At 30.8% G+C, this 17506-nt stretch overlaps 1 protein-coding gene across 2 annotated transcripts; it reads right to left on the reverse strand.

Annotated features, from left to right (window-relative positions):
- Positions 1-243: 243 nt before the first annotated feature.
- Positions 244-8684, reverse strand: LOC120203028 (vacuolar protein sorting-associated protein 26C-like). 2 transcript variants are annotated; one of them, XM_039203400.1, is made up of 11 exons: positions 8558-8684; positions 8383-8475; positions 8226-8290; positions 7190-7244; positions 6660-6749; positions 6482-6566; positions 6294-6389; positions 5920-6086; positions 5650-5838; positions 5536-5576; positions 244-351 (listed from the first exon to the last, which is right to left on the reverse strand). In XM_039203400.1, the coding sequence occupies exons 1-11, from the start codon at positions 8612-8614 to the stop codon at positions 282-284; spliced, it is 1008 nt and encodes a 335-aa protein (XP_039059331.1). In that variant the 5' UTR covers positions 8615-8684; the 3' UTR covers positions 244-281. The 2 variants fall into 2 exon arrangements, with proteins under 2 accessions (XP_039059331.1, XP_039059330.1); XM_039203399.1 differs by having other exon boundaries at positions 260-351; positions 5920-6104; positions 8558-8681.
- Between the last annotated feature and the right edge of the window lie 8822 nt (positions 8685-17506).

Below are 17506 nucleotides of genomic sequence, written 5' to 3' on the forward strand. Positions count from 1 at the left end.
CCTTATTAATGAAATTTATAAATTCGATCCAATTATTTACCTTTGAAAAATGGCTAATGCAAAAAAAATTAAGTTGAAGAATTATAATAATAAAAATGCTAACTAAGCACTAAGGTTAGGGTTAATTCGTAAAAAAAAATAAAATATCTCATCCAAATTTAACACATAAATAAGAAATATAATGAAATTACATTAATTTTTTAAAAAATAAAAGTGCATAAGTTTTTTTGTTGCCCTCTTGGTTCAAGGGTTTTGCTCTGATTAATTCAGACCGACCCACGTCACATACCTGTTTTTGGGTGAGACTTCCAGCATGAATTTTCTGCATATAAAAGGACTTGAACTCGAAATCTACATAAACGATATCAAACTATTTACCACTTAAACCAGCCCGTTGATATAAAAATACATAAGTTAATATATAAGAAAACATAACAAAGTTAAGGAAAAAATGAAATGAAAATAATAAATGATAAAAAAAAATACAAACAATGGGGACTTGAGTTTTCTCTATTAGCAATGCAGTGTGCCAAATGAAGCAATGGTGCAGCCCTTGCACCATCAAAACAATCCAGCTCTTCAACCGATCGAGCCATCAGATCATCGGCAAGTTTTTTCGCCCCGACGATGCCCATCAACTTCGGATACGTTACCTTATCGTTTGTCCAAGTCTTTCCCCGCAGTCTTCCCGAGCTGCGTGGAAGTCTTGGTCACGTCCAAGATATCATCTGCCACTTGAAACAACAATCCTACGCACCTCGCGTATTTCCGAACCCTTTCGATGTCGGCATCGTTTCCTCCTCCCATTATTGCACCGCATACGGCACAGGCCTCTAAGAGCTTGGCTGTTTTATGGACATGGATGTACTCCAATTCTTCCAAGCCCACTTATTTTCCCTCACTCACGAGTAGGACTGCAAATGAGACGAGACAGATCGTGAGCTACTCGAGATCAACTTGGTTAAAGCTCGATAAATACTCGGATCGAATGGACTCGACTCGAGCTTGAGCTCGAATCGAATTCTTAACGAGTCGAAACGAGCTACTTGATACTCGTCTCGAAAAGCTCGTAAGCAACTCGAAAATATAATATATTAAGATTTCATTTTTTTAAATAAATTATTAATAATATTAACATTTATGCGTTGTTTTTTTTTATAAAAGATACAATAAGTCTTTCATGTATTTAAGGTTCAAGTTCGAATTTGAGTTTGAGGCTTCAATCTAGTTAAGTTTAAGATTTTTTTTTTCATTTCGAGCCTTTTCGAGCTGCTCACGAGCTTCGGTTCAGGATTTCGAGTTCGAGTCGAGCTTAAAAATTTTAAGCTCACGAGTTTTCGAGTCGAGCTCTATTTCAGAGTTTTCGAGTCGAGTCGAGCTCAGCAATACTCGAGCTCGACTCGTTTACACTCCTGAGCCCTTTGTACCGTATTGCTGAGCTCAATTCAGAAAACGCTCGAACCATGCAATCGGGCAAAACATTTCTTGTGTTGGAAACAATATGTTCAAAGGCAAGGGAGAGGCGAGCATCGCCGGTGAGAACGGCGGTTCCTTCGTCGAATACCTTATGGTTCGTAGGCTTGCCTCTTCTAAGGTCATCGTCAAGTTATCGTGGATCAATGAGGCCGTATGTATCATCTCTACGGCGCAAGCTACCGGCATTGCCAACGAATCGTCTCCTCCCACTAATTCACACGAAGCGATACAAAGAATGGGATGGACTCGCTTACTGAATTTTACTCGCTCCTATTTCACTTACGTACTTTCAATTTTTTTAATTTAATCACTAAGCTTTAGACATTGATTTTTTTTTCACTCCACCATTTTCTTCTCAACTCCGTGATGAAGTGACAATTTTATTAATTTTTAATCAATTAATATTTTATTAATATTATTTATTTATTATTTTATTATTATCCACCCCTCATTTGCTACTCAGCTTTCACACCGTCACTACCACCATCTTCACCGCTGAAAATATCTCCTCCTTTCTAATACTCACATCCTCCGACACTTCCTCAGTATCTACCGCCTCAAAGGATCAAACTTTAAAAATTCAAGAAGCCAACCACTTCAACCCAAGCTTCCACCAAAAACTCTCTCCTCTTCCAAAAAGTTTGAAGGCTCGTCGGAAACAGTAAAGCTCCGGTCCTTTCCTCATCGCCGATCAACATTTATCTTAGTTGGTACGATAAATGGCCCGCCTTTCGGAAACTCCTCATCAAAGACTTCATTGACTCCATTTCTCATTCCTCGATGTCGCCGTCATCTTTCATTTTCGACTGGTGGACAATCGTCTCCCTCTACACCGACCAGACCGGAGTCAACGCTTTTCGAGCTGATATTGGTCCACTCAAGCTCTTAAGATCAAAGATGAGATAGTTCACAGAGTACAGGAAGATGTAGATGGCAACCGAACCACATGCAAAGAACGATTTCCACCATTTCCAGTCCATTCTTTCTCAACAATCTGACGACAGATCCAGTCTGTGATGCGACTTAAATTTCATTATTTAAGCTGCTTCGTTACATCACATCATAACCACATCTGCATGCATTTCAATCTTACTATATGATGCAAGTTATGATTTACAAGAGGAAAAATCATGAAAATGGGTAACGAACAAGGCATGATTCTTGGTTCTTGCTATATGATGAATCATCATATTACATTTGAACATATCCTATCTTGCAGGAACTTCCTGACCCTATTTTTTGAGATAAAATCTAAACTCGACCCGAAAAATATATTTACTAAAAAATTTTATTTTTATTCAATAAAAATAAAGATTTAATTGAAAAAAATAATATATAGAGAGATATTATTGTAATTGTCTCTAAATTAATAACCCTAAATATAAGGTAAAATTATAATTTTTTTGGGTTAGGTCAAATTGGACATTTTTCACCCTGAACACGACCCAATTCGAATATAACCTTAAAAAAACTCAACCCGACTCAAACCTAAACTCAATTTTTTTTAGTTATCTGTCATTTGAGATTGACCGCTCATATCGTTAACATTCTTATACTCTAAATCTGATCCTCAAAGTATATACAAGATTTGACAAATATAAATATGAAATTACTCTCAAATCACAAACATCCCATATATATATATATATTCGGATATCAAATAATGTACTAAGCTTTTTTCATATCAAAGTCCTATGATTTTTTGTTTATTTTCTAGAAGTTGACGTGGTGGAGCGAACAAGATTAGGAGGATAGCATATGATCTCACCGTAGATATGTGAATCCACGAATGGTGGGGTATATTTTTCTTTATAATTTTAAGATAAATATAAAATAATATATATATAAAAATTCTCAATCATTTGATAATAAATATAACTTTATATCCATCTCATCCCAATCCGTCTAGAATACATAATAAACTTATTTTAAAAAGTAGATATTAAGAAAATAGATTAAAAACATATATTATATATTATTTATATTTAAATATTATGTAAAGATTTCATCTTCTGAATTATATTTTAATTTATCAATTACAACATCATATCAATTTTTCTTTAAATTTTGAAGATTGCAATAATACCACAAATGTGATAGGAATCCAAAAGACAATTACTTCATTCTTTTCCCTAAATATTTGATTTATATTTAGGCTTAATATTAAAATAAGTGCCTAAACTATATTGCTTTTCCCAAATAGGTGTCTAAACTTTTTTGACTTATTCAAATGTCTAACATTACAAACGTTACCCATTTAGGTGTCCGAGCCGTAAACGGTGCTAATTTTCCCGTTAGGTGGCATGTGTCATACTTTGGTAAATTTAAATTTTTATTTACAATTAAAAAATTAAAAACATATATTAAAAAAAAGAAAACACAAATTTTGAAATAAACCTAAAATTTTAAAAACCTTCATTTCAACCCCTAGACCTACGCCGACTTTTGCCGTCGACGAAACTCTACCCGACCTCCACTCCCCCTGACGACCAAAATCCATATGAAATCGTGACCGATCGACGATGAATCGACGTTTTATACTCTGATAACCCTAGGTTAAAAATCACAATCCCATGCAATTCTAACTACCAATCGATGATAACTACAATGACATATAACTAGGAGGTTGATAGGGACTACGTCGACTGCGATTATTGTGGCCAAAAAAGGCGATAGCGACGAGTTAAAGTTAATATTTGAAGATTTTAGGAATTTGAGGGTTATTTTACAATTTAAGAGAAATTAGATTTTTTTATAAATATAATAATATTTTTAATTTCTTTTAAAAAATAAATTTCAAAATCACCTGATTATGACACATCACTTAACGGTATAAATTAACGTCGTTGATGGCCTTAGCCTCCTAAATAGGTAATATTTGTAACATTAGATACCTAGATGAGTCAAAAAAATCATTTAGACACCTATTTTAAAAAAATGTCTAATGTAGACACTTTTTTTTTAATATTAAGTCTTATATTTATCTAACTAATACCTATAAATATAGTATACGATGTAAATTGCAGAATGAATATAATAGAGATTAAGTGAACCTCGAGACCCGTAAGGATGGTGGGATGTAGATTTAACCCAAACACGACGGATTTCGACGCGACCTGAGTCGATATGATAATTTTTTTAATTTAGGGTTCAAGTCTAATCGAATTGGGTTTTTAAGTCATTTTTTAAATAAATCCTTATTTTTTATCAGATTAGGTTGAAACGAATTTATACGCTAAAAATTCGAATGGGATCAAAATCAAGTGAAGGATATATAATTTTAGGTCGGGTCGGATTCGAGTGGAGAATACATATTTTCAAATCAAATCAAATTGATAAAAAACACCCGTTCCTAACCCGACTCATTGTCGTCCCACATCCCTAGTGGGACGGGGATGCTTTTAATCTAGCAGGTAGCCAAACGAGGATAAAATTCTTGACGGGTTCACGTTGACATCCCTACAAACATGTTTTATTTCAATCCGATGGAACAGTAATATGAACTCATACTTCATTTACCGACTCTCCATCTTAAATATCCAATGCACAAGACCATATTTAAGTTTTCAGTACTCCCGCAAATTACAACTACAAAGATGCTTTCACGTTGAAGTTTATAACTAACCGAGCACATGCTTGCTATCGAGTATGATATTCGAAAGGGTAAATTACGCGTTTAGTATCTAAACTATCAGTTTTAATTTGTTTTAGTATCAAAACTTTTAATTTTTTCAAAATCATACCTAAAATTTAATTTTTTGTTTCATTTTAATATCCGTCATTAAAAACTTTAGTTTTTGTTTCATTTTATTACTACCGTTCAAAATTTAACGTTAAGTTTTGAAAAATTGAAAATTTAAGTATTAAAACGAACCAAAACTGATATTTTAGGTACTAAACGCGATAAGTTTTTAACGGTGGATACTAAAATAAAATGAAAACTAAACGTTAAGTATAATTTTGAAAAAATAGCGAATTTAGATACTAAAACGGACCAAAACTGATAGTTTAGGTACTAAATACATAGTTTACCATATTCAAAAAGTTCGTAAAGCTCACCTTGTTCGAACAAGTTCAAGTGGTAGAGTTTCCATTGCCATCTGAAATTCGAAAAGATGGGTTTAGATGCGACGAAAAGCTTTGATTTGGAAAAGAAACCTTGAATATGCATACCCATAATCTTGGAGTTAGTGGATCCGATTTTGGATGTAGTCTGGATAATTCAGACTGAAAGGTGATGACTACAGCAACTTTGAATTCGATGGAGAATGGACCAGCTAAGACCGTTGGACATGTCAAAAGACGGGGTAATACGACGTATATCGGCATCGTCATATTGCGGCAGACATCTCCATCTGCGATCTAGACTCGAATAAACGAAAGCTGTTAAACGATACATCAACTGTTGAATTTATCAGTTACACAGGGTGTGAAAAGTCGCACCTGTGTAGTCTGTATCAAAGAAGATTCAGTGATGATTTTTTCGCCAAGAAGAACCGACTCTACCCGAAGCAAGTGAATGTCGATAGAAGAAATGGGAAGTGCAGATGTTTCTACGGTTAGTTCTCCACCAAGAGGTTCAAGCATAGGACATTGGGTGGATATTCTTCCTGTCATGCGAAAGCCACCTATTCAGCCAAACATCTAGTCAGTGGGGGTCAATGAAATGAGTATATAAGAATTCGGATGAAATGCAGCTGAAGTTCCACATCATAGGAATTTCTTATAAATAAATGTACTATGAATAACATATTGAATACTCCCTGCTTTAAAATTTGAATGATACTAGAGCAGGAACATGGGAAACAGCAAAAAACCTGATTTCAGTTCAGGAAGTATAGGATGCCTTTGAGTGTCCTGAGTAATGTAAAAGATAACCATCTCGGGAGAAATTGGTTGATTAAGAAGATCAGCTGCAAATATGTCATAAACGAAAAAGTCCATTTAACCTGATTCATGTTGATATAATTAAGAAGACGACTTTAAAGTTCAAACTGAGCCATACCTTTATCACTTTCTACTATGAATTCCACTGTAGCAGATAATGATTTATGCAGGTATCCTCTCATCATATCTGCAGTTGCCAAATACTATAACAAGATTGATTAAAATGAAGAAAGAGTCCAATAGTGACCGCACAACAATGTTAAACAAAGAGATTTCTGGTATAACAAAATAGTCACCTGAATGCTAATATTTGTTCCATGGAAGGTTTCATAAAATCTTTCCGAATTATCTTCTTTAGGGTTCCGCAGAGTTATAGCGAATGGTATCTGCCACAACAAACTAGAATGACTGCTAATGGACATATGTGGTACTTGCAGTTGCCAAAAGAATGAGAATCAACCATTAAGGACAAAAAAAATTAAAAGACAGTTGCGCAACCATGTTCTGTTCAACTCCCGTCACCACACAAAACCCAAAATTCAGCCCTTCTATTATTTAGAAGAGATGTGATGTTTAGGTCTCTCAGCTCTGTCAAAGGTTAGAATTTACGGCAGGGGCTGTGGTTCATGAATCATGCTCGAGTACCATTATTACAATCGTATCTTGCCATTAGACTAGTTGAACTCTCACTTAAACATGCAGTTTTTGGTGTGAGTTACTTCCTCTTTGTTCAGGAAGAACTAAATAAACATATGTAACTCTTGAAATATAATTTGCACAAATACAGAACCATAAGGGTATTATATATTTCATATAGATGTACTACCTCTGTTGTACCTGAAACAATTCTTCCAGCTGGTTTAATCTCGATGATCCTATTCCTGTGCAAATAAGAAAAATAAAACTTCTAAAGATATTTGCATAGCTTCAACATAAGAACAGCTTGCGAAAATTAAAAAAGGCAAAACACAAATCACAGAAAGTATTATTAAGATAATGCTAATTTTAGAATAAACCGTTTTGGTTATTTTGGGAAACCCCACAAGTACTAGTCAAATTAAAAGGACTTCCACAATGCAATTCATGAGTATGCCTTCAAGCTTCACTAAGAAAATAGTGCAGAAAGCTAAATATCATCAATATTATCAAATAATTCCTTCTAATGAGACTTCAAGCACCCTAAGTCGAAGCCTAACGCCCATACCAGATCCTGGTTTCCTAGGCAAAACTGATCTAGAGCCAAAGATATGGTACGGGAATGAGAACTTAAAATAACATGAATAGCATTCTAATCCATTTTAGCCGTAGAAGACAAGTACAACACATTATTTGCCACAGCTAACCATATCAAAACTAGAAATCGTTTAAGCATCTAGAACAATACCAACTCCCTTAAGGCACCTGAAAGCCTTTCTGCAAAGACATTAGACCAAGGATCACGTAAACACATATTACCGAAGGTGTACATCGAAATCCAAAAGTTTCTAAATCATAAGAACCACCCCTATTGATCGTTTCATTTACCAATGTTCCCAACACTAAGACTAGCTATACCATTTGACTGTAATTTACATAGAAATCCATTCCTCTCTCTCGAGTCTACACACTAAACTTTCACATCATTAGCTCAATTATTCGAAACATATACACAACTCATCTCTCTTCCAATCCATCCTAAACAAAACAAATTTCCAAGGAAGTTAGCGATTTCCATTAAGCAGGACTCAAGCACAATCCGAGATCAGATTATCGTAAACAACATTGCATATCTTTTAGGTCGGTTTTCAAGTTCCATTTCAAATTTCCAATTACAGTCCGCACGTATCAAAGCTATAAGCTAGAGAAAATTTAGATAAACGTACAGGATTATAATTGGCTTGAGAACACCATATAAGGACTCGATAACTCCAGCCGAACCTCCTCGAACCTACAAAAAACAGAAAAAATAAAATGTTGAAAAAAGGAAAAAAGAATAGTCACATAAATAAAACTCTTCGTTATCTCCGGAAATGGAAAAACCTGGAGGGTGACAGATCCGTTGAGGACGACGCGGATTCCGTTGTGAGAAATGGAAGAAGAAGATTTCACCACGATCTTGCCTTCAAGAGGCTCCTATTAGAAAGACAACATACAAATCCACCGTCAAATCACTAGAATTTTAATTTCATCGCGGAAAATAAGAGAGAGAACGCACGGAGGGGCGGTAGATGCGGTTGGGCCGGGAAAGGGAGAGCTCTATTTTGGACGACATCGCCTCTACAGTCTACGGAAGCATCAACGACTGATGCAGAGTAGCAAGTATATGAGGGGAAACTAGAGATGTAAAAAAAAAACCGAACAGACGGAAACCTAAAATCGAATTAAACGGGAGGGGAAAAATCGTTTATGCTAAAGGGGACGGAAAAACCGTTTATGTTAAACGAGACGAGAACGAGTTTGGTAATCTTCAGCCCGATACTCAACCCGATAAATATTAAAAATAATTATATATATAATTTTAATAAATTTAATTTAAATTAATATATATATATATAATATTTATATATTTAATTTAAATATATATATACTCGGCCCGATATCTGTTTAAATAATCGTTTATGTTAAACAGGGATACCCGTTTCTCAGCGGTTTTTTCCGATTACTCGATGGGGATCTCCGTTTAAATTCTCGCGGTTTTTTAAACAGATACGGATATGAGTTTTTTAAACAGGGACGGAAACGGGGATCAATACCCGGCCCGAACTCAGCCAGTTGCCATCCCTATCCTAAGGACGGTATAATTTACGGCTAAGCATATCTAAAATTTATAAACTTTTAATTTTTTTCAAAATAATATCTAAAATTTAATTTGTTTCATTTTAGTATACCATTCAAAATTTAACAATAAGTTCTAAAAAAATTAAATTTAAGTACTAAAACAGACCAAAATCAAGAGTTTAGGTATTGAACACTTAGTTTTTAACTGTGAATACTAAAATAAAATAAAAACTAAACATTAATTATGGTTTTGAAGAAAATAAAAATTTAAATACTAAAACATATCGAAATTAATAGTTTATATATTAAATACGTAGTTTATCCAAATTAATATTTTAGTTTATATATAATAAAAATATTTTATTTTTTAATATTTTTTATTATTTCTATTCTCTTTCGTTCTTTAACCTTAATTTAAGCTACCATCTCTTAGACATTCCAAAAACTATGAGAGAGAAAGGCAAGTTATACTCTCTTTTCAATATTGAATTTTACAATTAAATTTGGTATTAGTCCCTAATGTTAATGATTTCATTATTTTAGACTTTAAATTTCAATGTATTTCTTTCTACTTTATTATCGATTTGAATGTAACAGAGTAATAAGGTTTACTATAAAAAATAAGTGCTCAATGTAATATCCTCAATACCGAATTAGTGATTAAATTGAAAAACTTTTGAATTTATTGGTCAAAGAAGATAAATTGAATAGTTCAGAGGCTTATATTATAAATTATGTATAAAATTAAATATCAAAGAGAATGAAAAAATTAAATATCAAAGAGAATGAAAGAGCAAAATAGTCATTTAATAGCAAGATAATTTTTGAAAGGGATTATATTATCACATGTGGGAAATGAAGGAGTAAAAGAAAAGTTCTAGAAAACTCCTCTTCATTCTTTTAGGTGTTACACTCAAATTATACTTAAAATTGTTTTTTGGTGTCTAATTTTTTTTGTTTGTTAAAAATATGTGTTTAACGTTTTCTCCGTTATATATTTAGGTGTTTACCGTTAAAAAACGTTAAGTTACACGTGTAAAATTCATATTTTTAAAAAAAATCAAAAAAAAATATAAATGTGACACGTGTCACTTAACAATTTTTTTACGATATATACTTAAAAGTATAACGTAGAAAACATCAAGCACTTATTTTAACAAAAGATCTTTAGACACCAAAAGTCAATTTAGATATAGTTTAAACGTTAAGTTACACGTGTAAAATTCATATTTTTAAAAAAAATCAAAAAAAAATATAAATGTGACACGTGTCACTTAACAATTTTTTTACGATATATACTTAAAAGTATAACGTAGAAAACATCAAGCACTTATTTTTAACAAAAGATTCTTTAGACACCAAAAGTCAATTTTAGATATAGTTTAGACACTTATTTTTGTATTAAGTCAAGTAATAACGAAACTTAACTTTAATTTTTTTTAAAAATAAAATTTAACTTTAATTTTTATATTATTTTTATCACACCATAAAAAAATAAAAAAAAATATCTAATTTTTTAAGTTTTTTTTTTAAATTATGACGTGACAAAATATATAGAATGTCAACATGTAAATACAAACTAATTTTATTATATTTAGATGATTTTGATAATTTATTGGATTAAAATTCATAACTATAAGTACATATTTATAATATATATTGTTATCATAAAATATTATATAAATTAAGTAATCAATTATATTATAAAGTCATGAGATGTTAGAAGTATTATAGAAACAAAAGTGTAGTTACTATTAAAGTTGTATTTATAATGTGACGAATGACATAGTTATAAGCATAACAATAAATGATTCTTAGATCAACTATATATAGATTTTATGGTCCCCAGGAAATAGACAATATCATATTTTCTCTCATCCCTTCAGAGAGTTTATATCCGATAGAATCTTATCTTCTTGGAAAATAACAATCGAAAAAAGATTAAGGATCACGTATCTAGTATTTTATTCTTGATGATTTGATATGATTAGTTTATTTTATTATTGATGAATTGTCCGTCCAGCTCAGTTGGTAGAGCGCAAGACTCTTAATCTTGTAGTTGTGGGATCGAGTCCTATAGTGGGCAATTCATAATTTTAATTGCCGGAGGTCTCCTACAGAAGCTACTCTCAACCTGGCGTTGGGGGCAACCTACTATCCTACCCCCCTTATCCCATTATATATGGGAATAGGGTCATCTAATTTATATGAAATAGGTTTGTTCGAAATTAAATCGAATAAAAAAATAACACCCCTAATGTTTGTTTATCTTTTATTAAAAAATAGAATCGAATCGAACCGAACTGAATACACCCTAATGTTAGCTAAGGCAGGGAACAAGATTATATATAATGGATTCTCTTAATCTAATGATTATTTATTAATGAAGAAATAATACGTGAGACGGTGAGACATGTAATTCATCCTACTAAGTGGCAGGCATTAAACACCCACAGGATCACCATTAACACCCACATAAAGAACCTGTCCTTCAATGGTCATCCACTTATAAGCAACAAGATGATGCTGAGAGATGCCAGGAAACCGGTCGTATTCAATACGACGAACCCTCGATATGAATCAAATCCGAATAAGTCCTTATTTTATACAGGGTCAGGACGGGTTAAGTTGGATTTATACTCTGTCGGACTTGAGTAGATAATATATAATATATATTTTTTGAGTCGGATCGAGTTGGGTGGAAGATATATAATTTTCGGGTCGGATTGGGTTCGGGTGAATGATACATGTTTTTGGGTTGGGTCGGGTCGGGTTAGATTTGTACTCTAAAAAGTCGGGTCGGGCGGAGTTGAGTGGATGATATATCTTTTTCAGGTCGGGTTTAGTTGGATGGAGGATATATAATTCTCTAGTCGGGATGGATTTATACTCTAAATATTCGGGTCGGATTTATTCAATAAGTAATTTCTTATTTGATTTATTAATAGATACTAAAATTCTATTTAAATATTTTTTAATATTTAAAGCAATATTTTAAAAAATTAATAAATTTATAAAAAAATATAATTTATTTTAAAATTATACTTTTGTTATATCTTATTAAAAAAATAAATCATAAAACAAATTACAAGGAGAGTTTCCAAACAAAAATGAAAGCATGCATCCAAGTATCATATTGTACATCAAATTGTTAACATAAATGTTATAATATCTAAAATATTCAAATTCTTAAATGATAATTATTTAAATAATTATATATACAAATAAAAATTAGAGTAATTTTTATTTTTAATTAACGAAAAGAAATTAAAAATTTAGAATTTGATTTTAAATTTATTAAACATCATATATTTTAAAAAATTATATGTAATTGGATAGGTGAACATCGTATATTATTTTAGATTGTATTTAATATCATCCACGTAACAAATCCTACTTGCACATATGAAAAAGAATATAACAGAATATACATATATAACATATGTGATTAGAGATATTCGTTTAAATTGGAACCAATGAGTACCGTAACATTATAAATAATTACAATTAAATTTGAATAGAAATTCGAATTAATATATATATGATTTGTCTCGATTCAAATTTTATAAACTAAACTCGACTCGGAAAAAATTAAAATAAAATTTAAAGATAAAAGAGTACACATCAACTCAACTAACTTAAATTTTTTATATTTAATTTTTCTCGGCTCGATCGAATACTCGTCCCTAAGTCAAATTAAAATTCTTCATCCGTTTCTATTTCAATGTACATGAACTGTAAAGGTAAGATGTTTAAGTGAACGCAGAGTATATTCTAAACCAAAAAGGTCACTGTTAAAAAGGTAACTTACTCAAAAGTTACATAGTTTTTCCCCTTTTATACATAGTTTAAAGGAATTATTGTTATTTTATGAGGATCGGGTTTAAAGGAATTATTGTTATTTCTTGAGGACTCGGATTTGAGCAACATAGTTACCAAGGGCATGAACGTTTAATATCAAAAGGTTGAGAGTTTATCTTTGAACAGATATTGTCTTGTACTTACACTATATTAATAAAAAAATAATATATATATAGGAATGAACCTAGGCAGGGCGGGAGGGGGATATCACCCCCTAAAAATATAAAATTATCATATATTTTTTATTTTTTTCTATGTATATTCTATTAAAAATATGTTTTTGCCTCCTAAAATTTTTTATTCGCTCCTTTAAAATTTTATAAGTTCAAGTTCGCTTCCTCTAACATAAAATCTCATGTCGGTCCAATATATATATATAAGTTAGAATAACATCAAAGCATCACTAAATAGAAAGCTTTGGCACATGGGTTGAATCTTTAAATTATATTCACTCCAAGTACTAAACCCAACATTCTTTTTAGTAAAAATAATAATTTAGAAAACAATGCATGTCTTCATGACTTTTAGCTTTTCTTTTTATCATTACTTTTTATTAAAATATTTAAAAAAAAAATCTTTGAATTATTTTGTTTTATTTTATTTTAAAGTAAATGTTTAACTTTTAAAGGGAAATAAAATTATATCATCAATAAAAATACAAAAGATATCTAAATTATAAAAAATATAATTTTTTCATAATTTGTGATCGTCCCTATATCTCTTAATTAATTTTAATTTAATACAATTAATAAATAGACATTATTATCGGAATCTTTGTTATTTTTATGAATAATTTAATTAGTTTTGATTTAATAAAATTTAAAATAGATTTTGACATTTTAATTCATTTTCTATAAATCAAATATCCGGCTCTTATCATAGATAATATTAAGATTTTATTTGGAAAGAAAAATGAAAATATAATAAAAGAATTGAAAATTTGTTGATCCAATAATTATAATTTTATAATAATTTTTTTTTTAATTTTTGCAACTTAAGTTTTATATGATTTTTTAATATTTAAAATGGAAAAGAAAATCCAAAGAGAAAAACCCAAAGGGAATAGCAATGGATACCAAACTTGGAAGAAGAAAAGAGAAGGAAGCATCCAACCCACACGATGGAGATTGGATAGAGAAGGGCCCACACGATGTACGGTCCAAGTGGATGACTCAGTATCACCAATCATGCTCCGCCTCTCCACTGTGTTCATACCACGTGCACCTCCCTCCCTCCCTCTCTTTGTACCATGCAAGGCCCGACATCCTCCTGGCTCCTGCCCTACCATAAAAAGCATTAGGCCTAAATATAAAATAAGTGTAAAATTATAACGTTTTTCATGGATATATATTTAAAGTATTTTTTTACTCGTTATAGTGTCTAACGTTATAAATGTTACCATTTTATGTATCGAACGACGTTAGTTTCTTCTGTTAAGTGACATGTGTCACAATTTGGTATTTTAAAATTTATTTTTTAAAAAATATTATTATATTCATAAAAAACACTAATTTCTCTTAAATTATAAAAAACCCCAAATCCCTAAAATCTCCAAATCTTAACCTTAACCCGACATAATCGCCCTTTCCGGTCACGACCATCTCCGCAGACATAGCCCCTATCATCCTCCTAGTCATGCGCTGCCATAGTTGCCACCAATTTGCCGTCGGAATCGCGTGAGATCGAGATTTTCATCTTAGGTTTTACGGGGTATAAAACGTCGACTTGTCATTGGTCGGTCACGATTTTATAAGGGGTTTTAGTTGTTGGGGGAAGTGAGATTGAGCGATGATCGTCATGTGTTTAGAGGTTGAAATGAAGGTTTTCAAAATTTTGGGGTTATTTCAATTTTTTTATGTTTTTTAAATAGATAATTTTCATTCTTTTAATTTTAAATAAAAGTTTTAAAATTACTAGATTTTGACACATGTCACTTAACAGGAGAAATTAACACCATTGATAGTTTGGGCACCTAAAATGTTAACGTTTATAACTTTAGACACTATGGTGAGTTCAAAAATATTTTATACACCTATTCGTAAAAAGTAGTATAGATTGGACATTTTATTTTATATTTAAGCCAAAGCATTAATACGATGCCCACAATAATAAAAAGAGAGTCTAAAATATAATCGGTTAATATAAAATTAAAAAAATATTATAATCAGTTATAATTTAAAAAATCAAGTATATAACTATTTAAAGTAAATTATATAATATTTTAGATTAAAATTAAAAATATTACGATATTTATAACAAATCATATAAATATTTAGGTTATAACCTAGAAAGGTTATTGTCAAAAAATTCATGTAATATTCTCTGTTGTAATCGAAATTATTACTAATCGTATAATTTTCTAGAATAGACTAACATTGTAGGCTAAAACCTATTGTAGTGTAGCATTATTATTTACAATCGAATATATTATTAATTATATAATTTTAAAAATAGAAATGTTCAACTTATATAACTAATTTTAACATTAAACAAATTCAATATTTAAATTATAGAGAAAATAATCTTAGTGACCAAAAATGTCTTATAATATACGATTTTAACTAACTTTTTTTGGATTTGCCAAAATGACCAACTAAATCGCAATGCGATCGATAATTCGCAACGTGATCTCCGGTATCGCAAATCAGTTTCCAGATTCGCAACGCGAACTTCGACTATCGCAATGCGAACTTGGAATAAATCGCAACGCGAACTTCGACTATCGCAACGAATTTGGAATAAATCGCAATGCGAACTTGGACTATCGCAATGCGAATATGTAAATCGCAATGCGATAGTCGAAGTTCGCGTTGCGAATCTGGAAACTGATTTGCGATACCAGAGATCGCGTTGCGAATTATCGATCGCATTGCGATTTAGTTGGTCATTTTGGCAAATCAAAAAAAATTTGATTAAAATCGTATATTATAAGGTATTTTTGGTCACTGAGTTTATTTTCTCTAAATTATAAGATGGTAAACTCTCTTCTTCTTTTTTTACGAATTATGGATTTATTTATTTATTTTTTTCCAAAAATAAAAAGAAAGTCCCTAAACCCAACCCTATCAGCCCTAACGCACGTGCGACTCTAATCATGACTCCTCCATCCTCATCTCTCTAAAAAGGAAAAATTTGAGTGAAGTACAAAATAGTCATTCGATTATAGAATGTTTATTTATTTAGTCTGTCGACTATTAAAAATTATAAAATTGTCACTCGACTATTCGTTGCGTTACAAACTCGTCCTTTTTTGTTAAAAAATTGATGGTATTCTGAGTTGAATATTAACTTGTTGATTGTGATATGATGAAATTTGATCCCATAATTTTAAACGACTATCATATCGTTGTCATCACGTTAACGTCCAACTTAAACAACCACCAATTTGTTAACGGAAAAGTACAAGTTTAGAACAAGATAAATAGTAAGGTTACCATTTATAATAGTCGAAGAACTTAACAAAATAACATTATATGGTTAGATGATCGTTTTATAACTTTGAATAACCGAGGGACTGATTAAAATAGCATCATATAGTCGGGGAGCATTTGTGTACTTTACCCAAAAAATAATAGGGAAGCCTTTATAAAAATAATTAATAAAAGATTGACTTTAAAAAGATATTAAGACAAAACATATGGTAAACTACACATTAGAAATTAATCTATTATATCGTTTTTACTTGAAGTAAATTTGCAATCTAACTCGAAAGGTTATTTGTCTATTTTTAAAAATACACAAAATATTAATTTACATTGAATTTCAATTAAAATATTATTATATTCAACTTAAAAGGTTATATAATTGATAATAGTTTCGGTAATAAACGAGAATATCACATTACTGTGGATATAAATTTAAAATGTTATTTTTATCTTTTTCTATTAATTTTCGGATAATTATATTATGATAATATCCTAATTATGTTGCCTTTGTAGTCTCTATGGATTTAACGATGTTAGGTAGGTATTAAACTAGTTGATTAATGAAAATAAATGTACCAATTTGGAAGAAGAGTATAATTAGATACCAAAATAGAAAATATTGATAAGTACTGAGACCAGATATGTATTTAAACCATATATAAAGCACAAAAAGGATACTCATCATAACCTAATATTAACGTGATCCGTTATTTCGTACGCCTTGTTTCCTTCTATTACGGGCCTGACAACGATTTCACAATAATGCCCTTTACTTTCCATTTCATATTCAATTTTATAAAGCTAGTATTTTTTTTTGTCTTTGATTTCATAAGTTAATTGAATATCAATTTAGTTAAAAAATTATAATACTTTTAATTTAAAATGAAATATATATAATATAATATTAATTGCATGTAATAATTATTTTTAAACAAAATAAAAACTATTATTTAAGAATTAAACAAAAAATTAATATATATATATATATATATATATATATATATATGAGTTAGTGTCCACTTATATAACCAACAACCAGTTGACCGAGTGGGATGAGACTCTAGGTTCCTTAAGGAAGGCTAGGGGTTTGAATCATGGCG

The sequence above is a fragment of the Hibiscus syriacus genome, unplaced genomic scaffold (genome assembly GCF_006381635.1).
Source record: "Hibiscus syriacus cultivar Baekdansim isolate YM2019G1 unplaced genomic scaffold, ASM638163v2 tig00009013_pilon, whole genome shotgun sequence".
NCBI lineage: Eukaryota > Viridiplantae > Streptophyta > Magnoliopsida > Malvales > Malvaceae > Hibiscus > Hibiscus syriacus.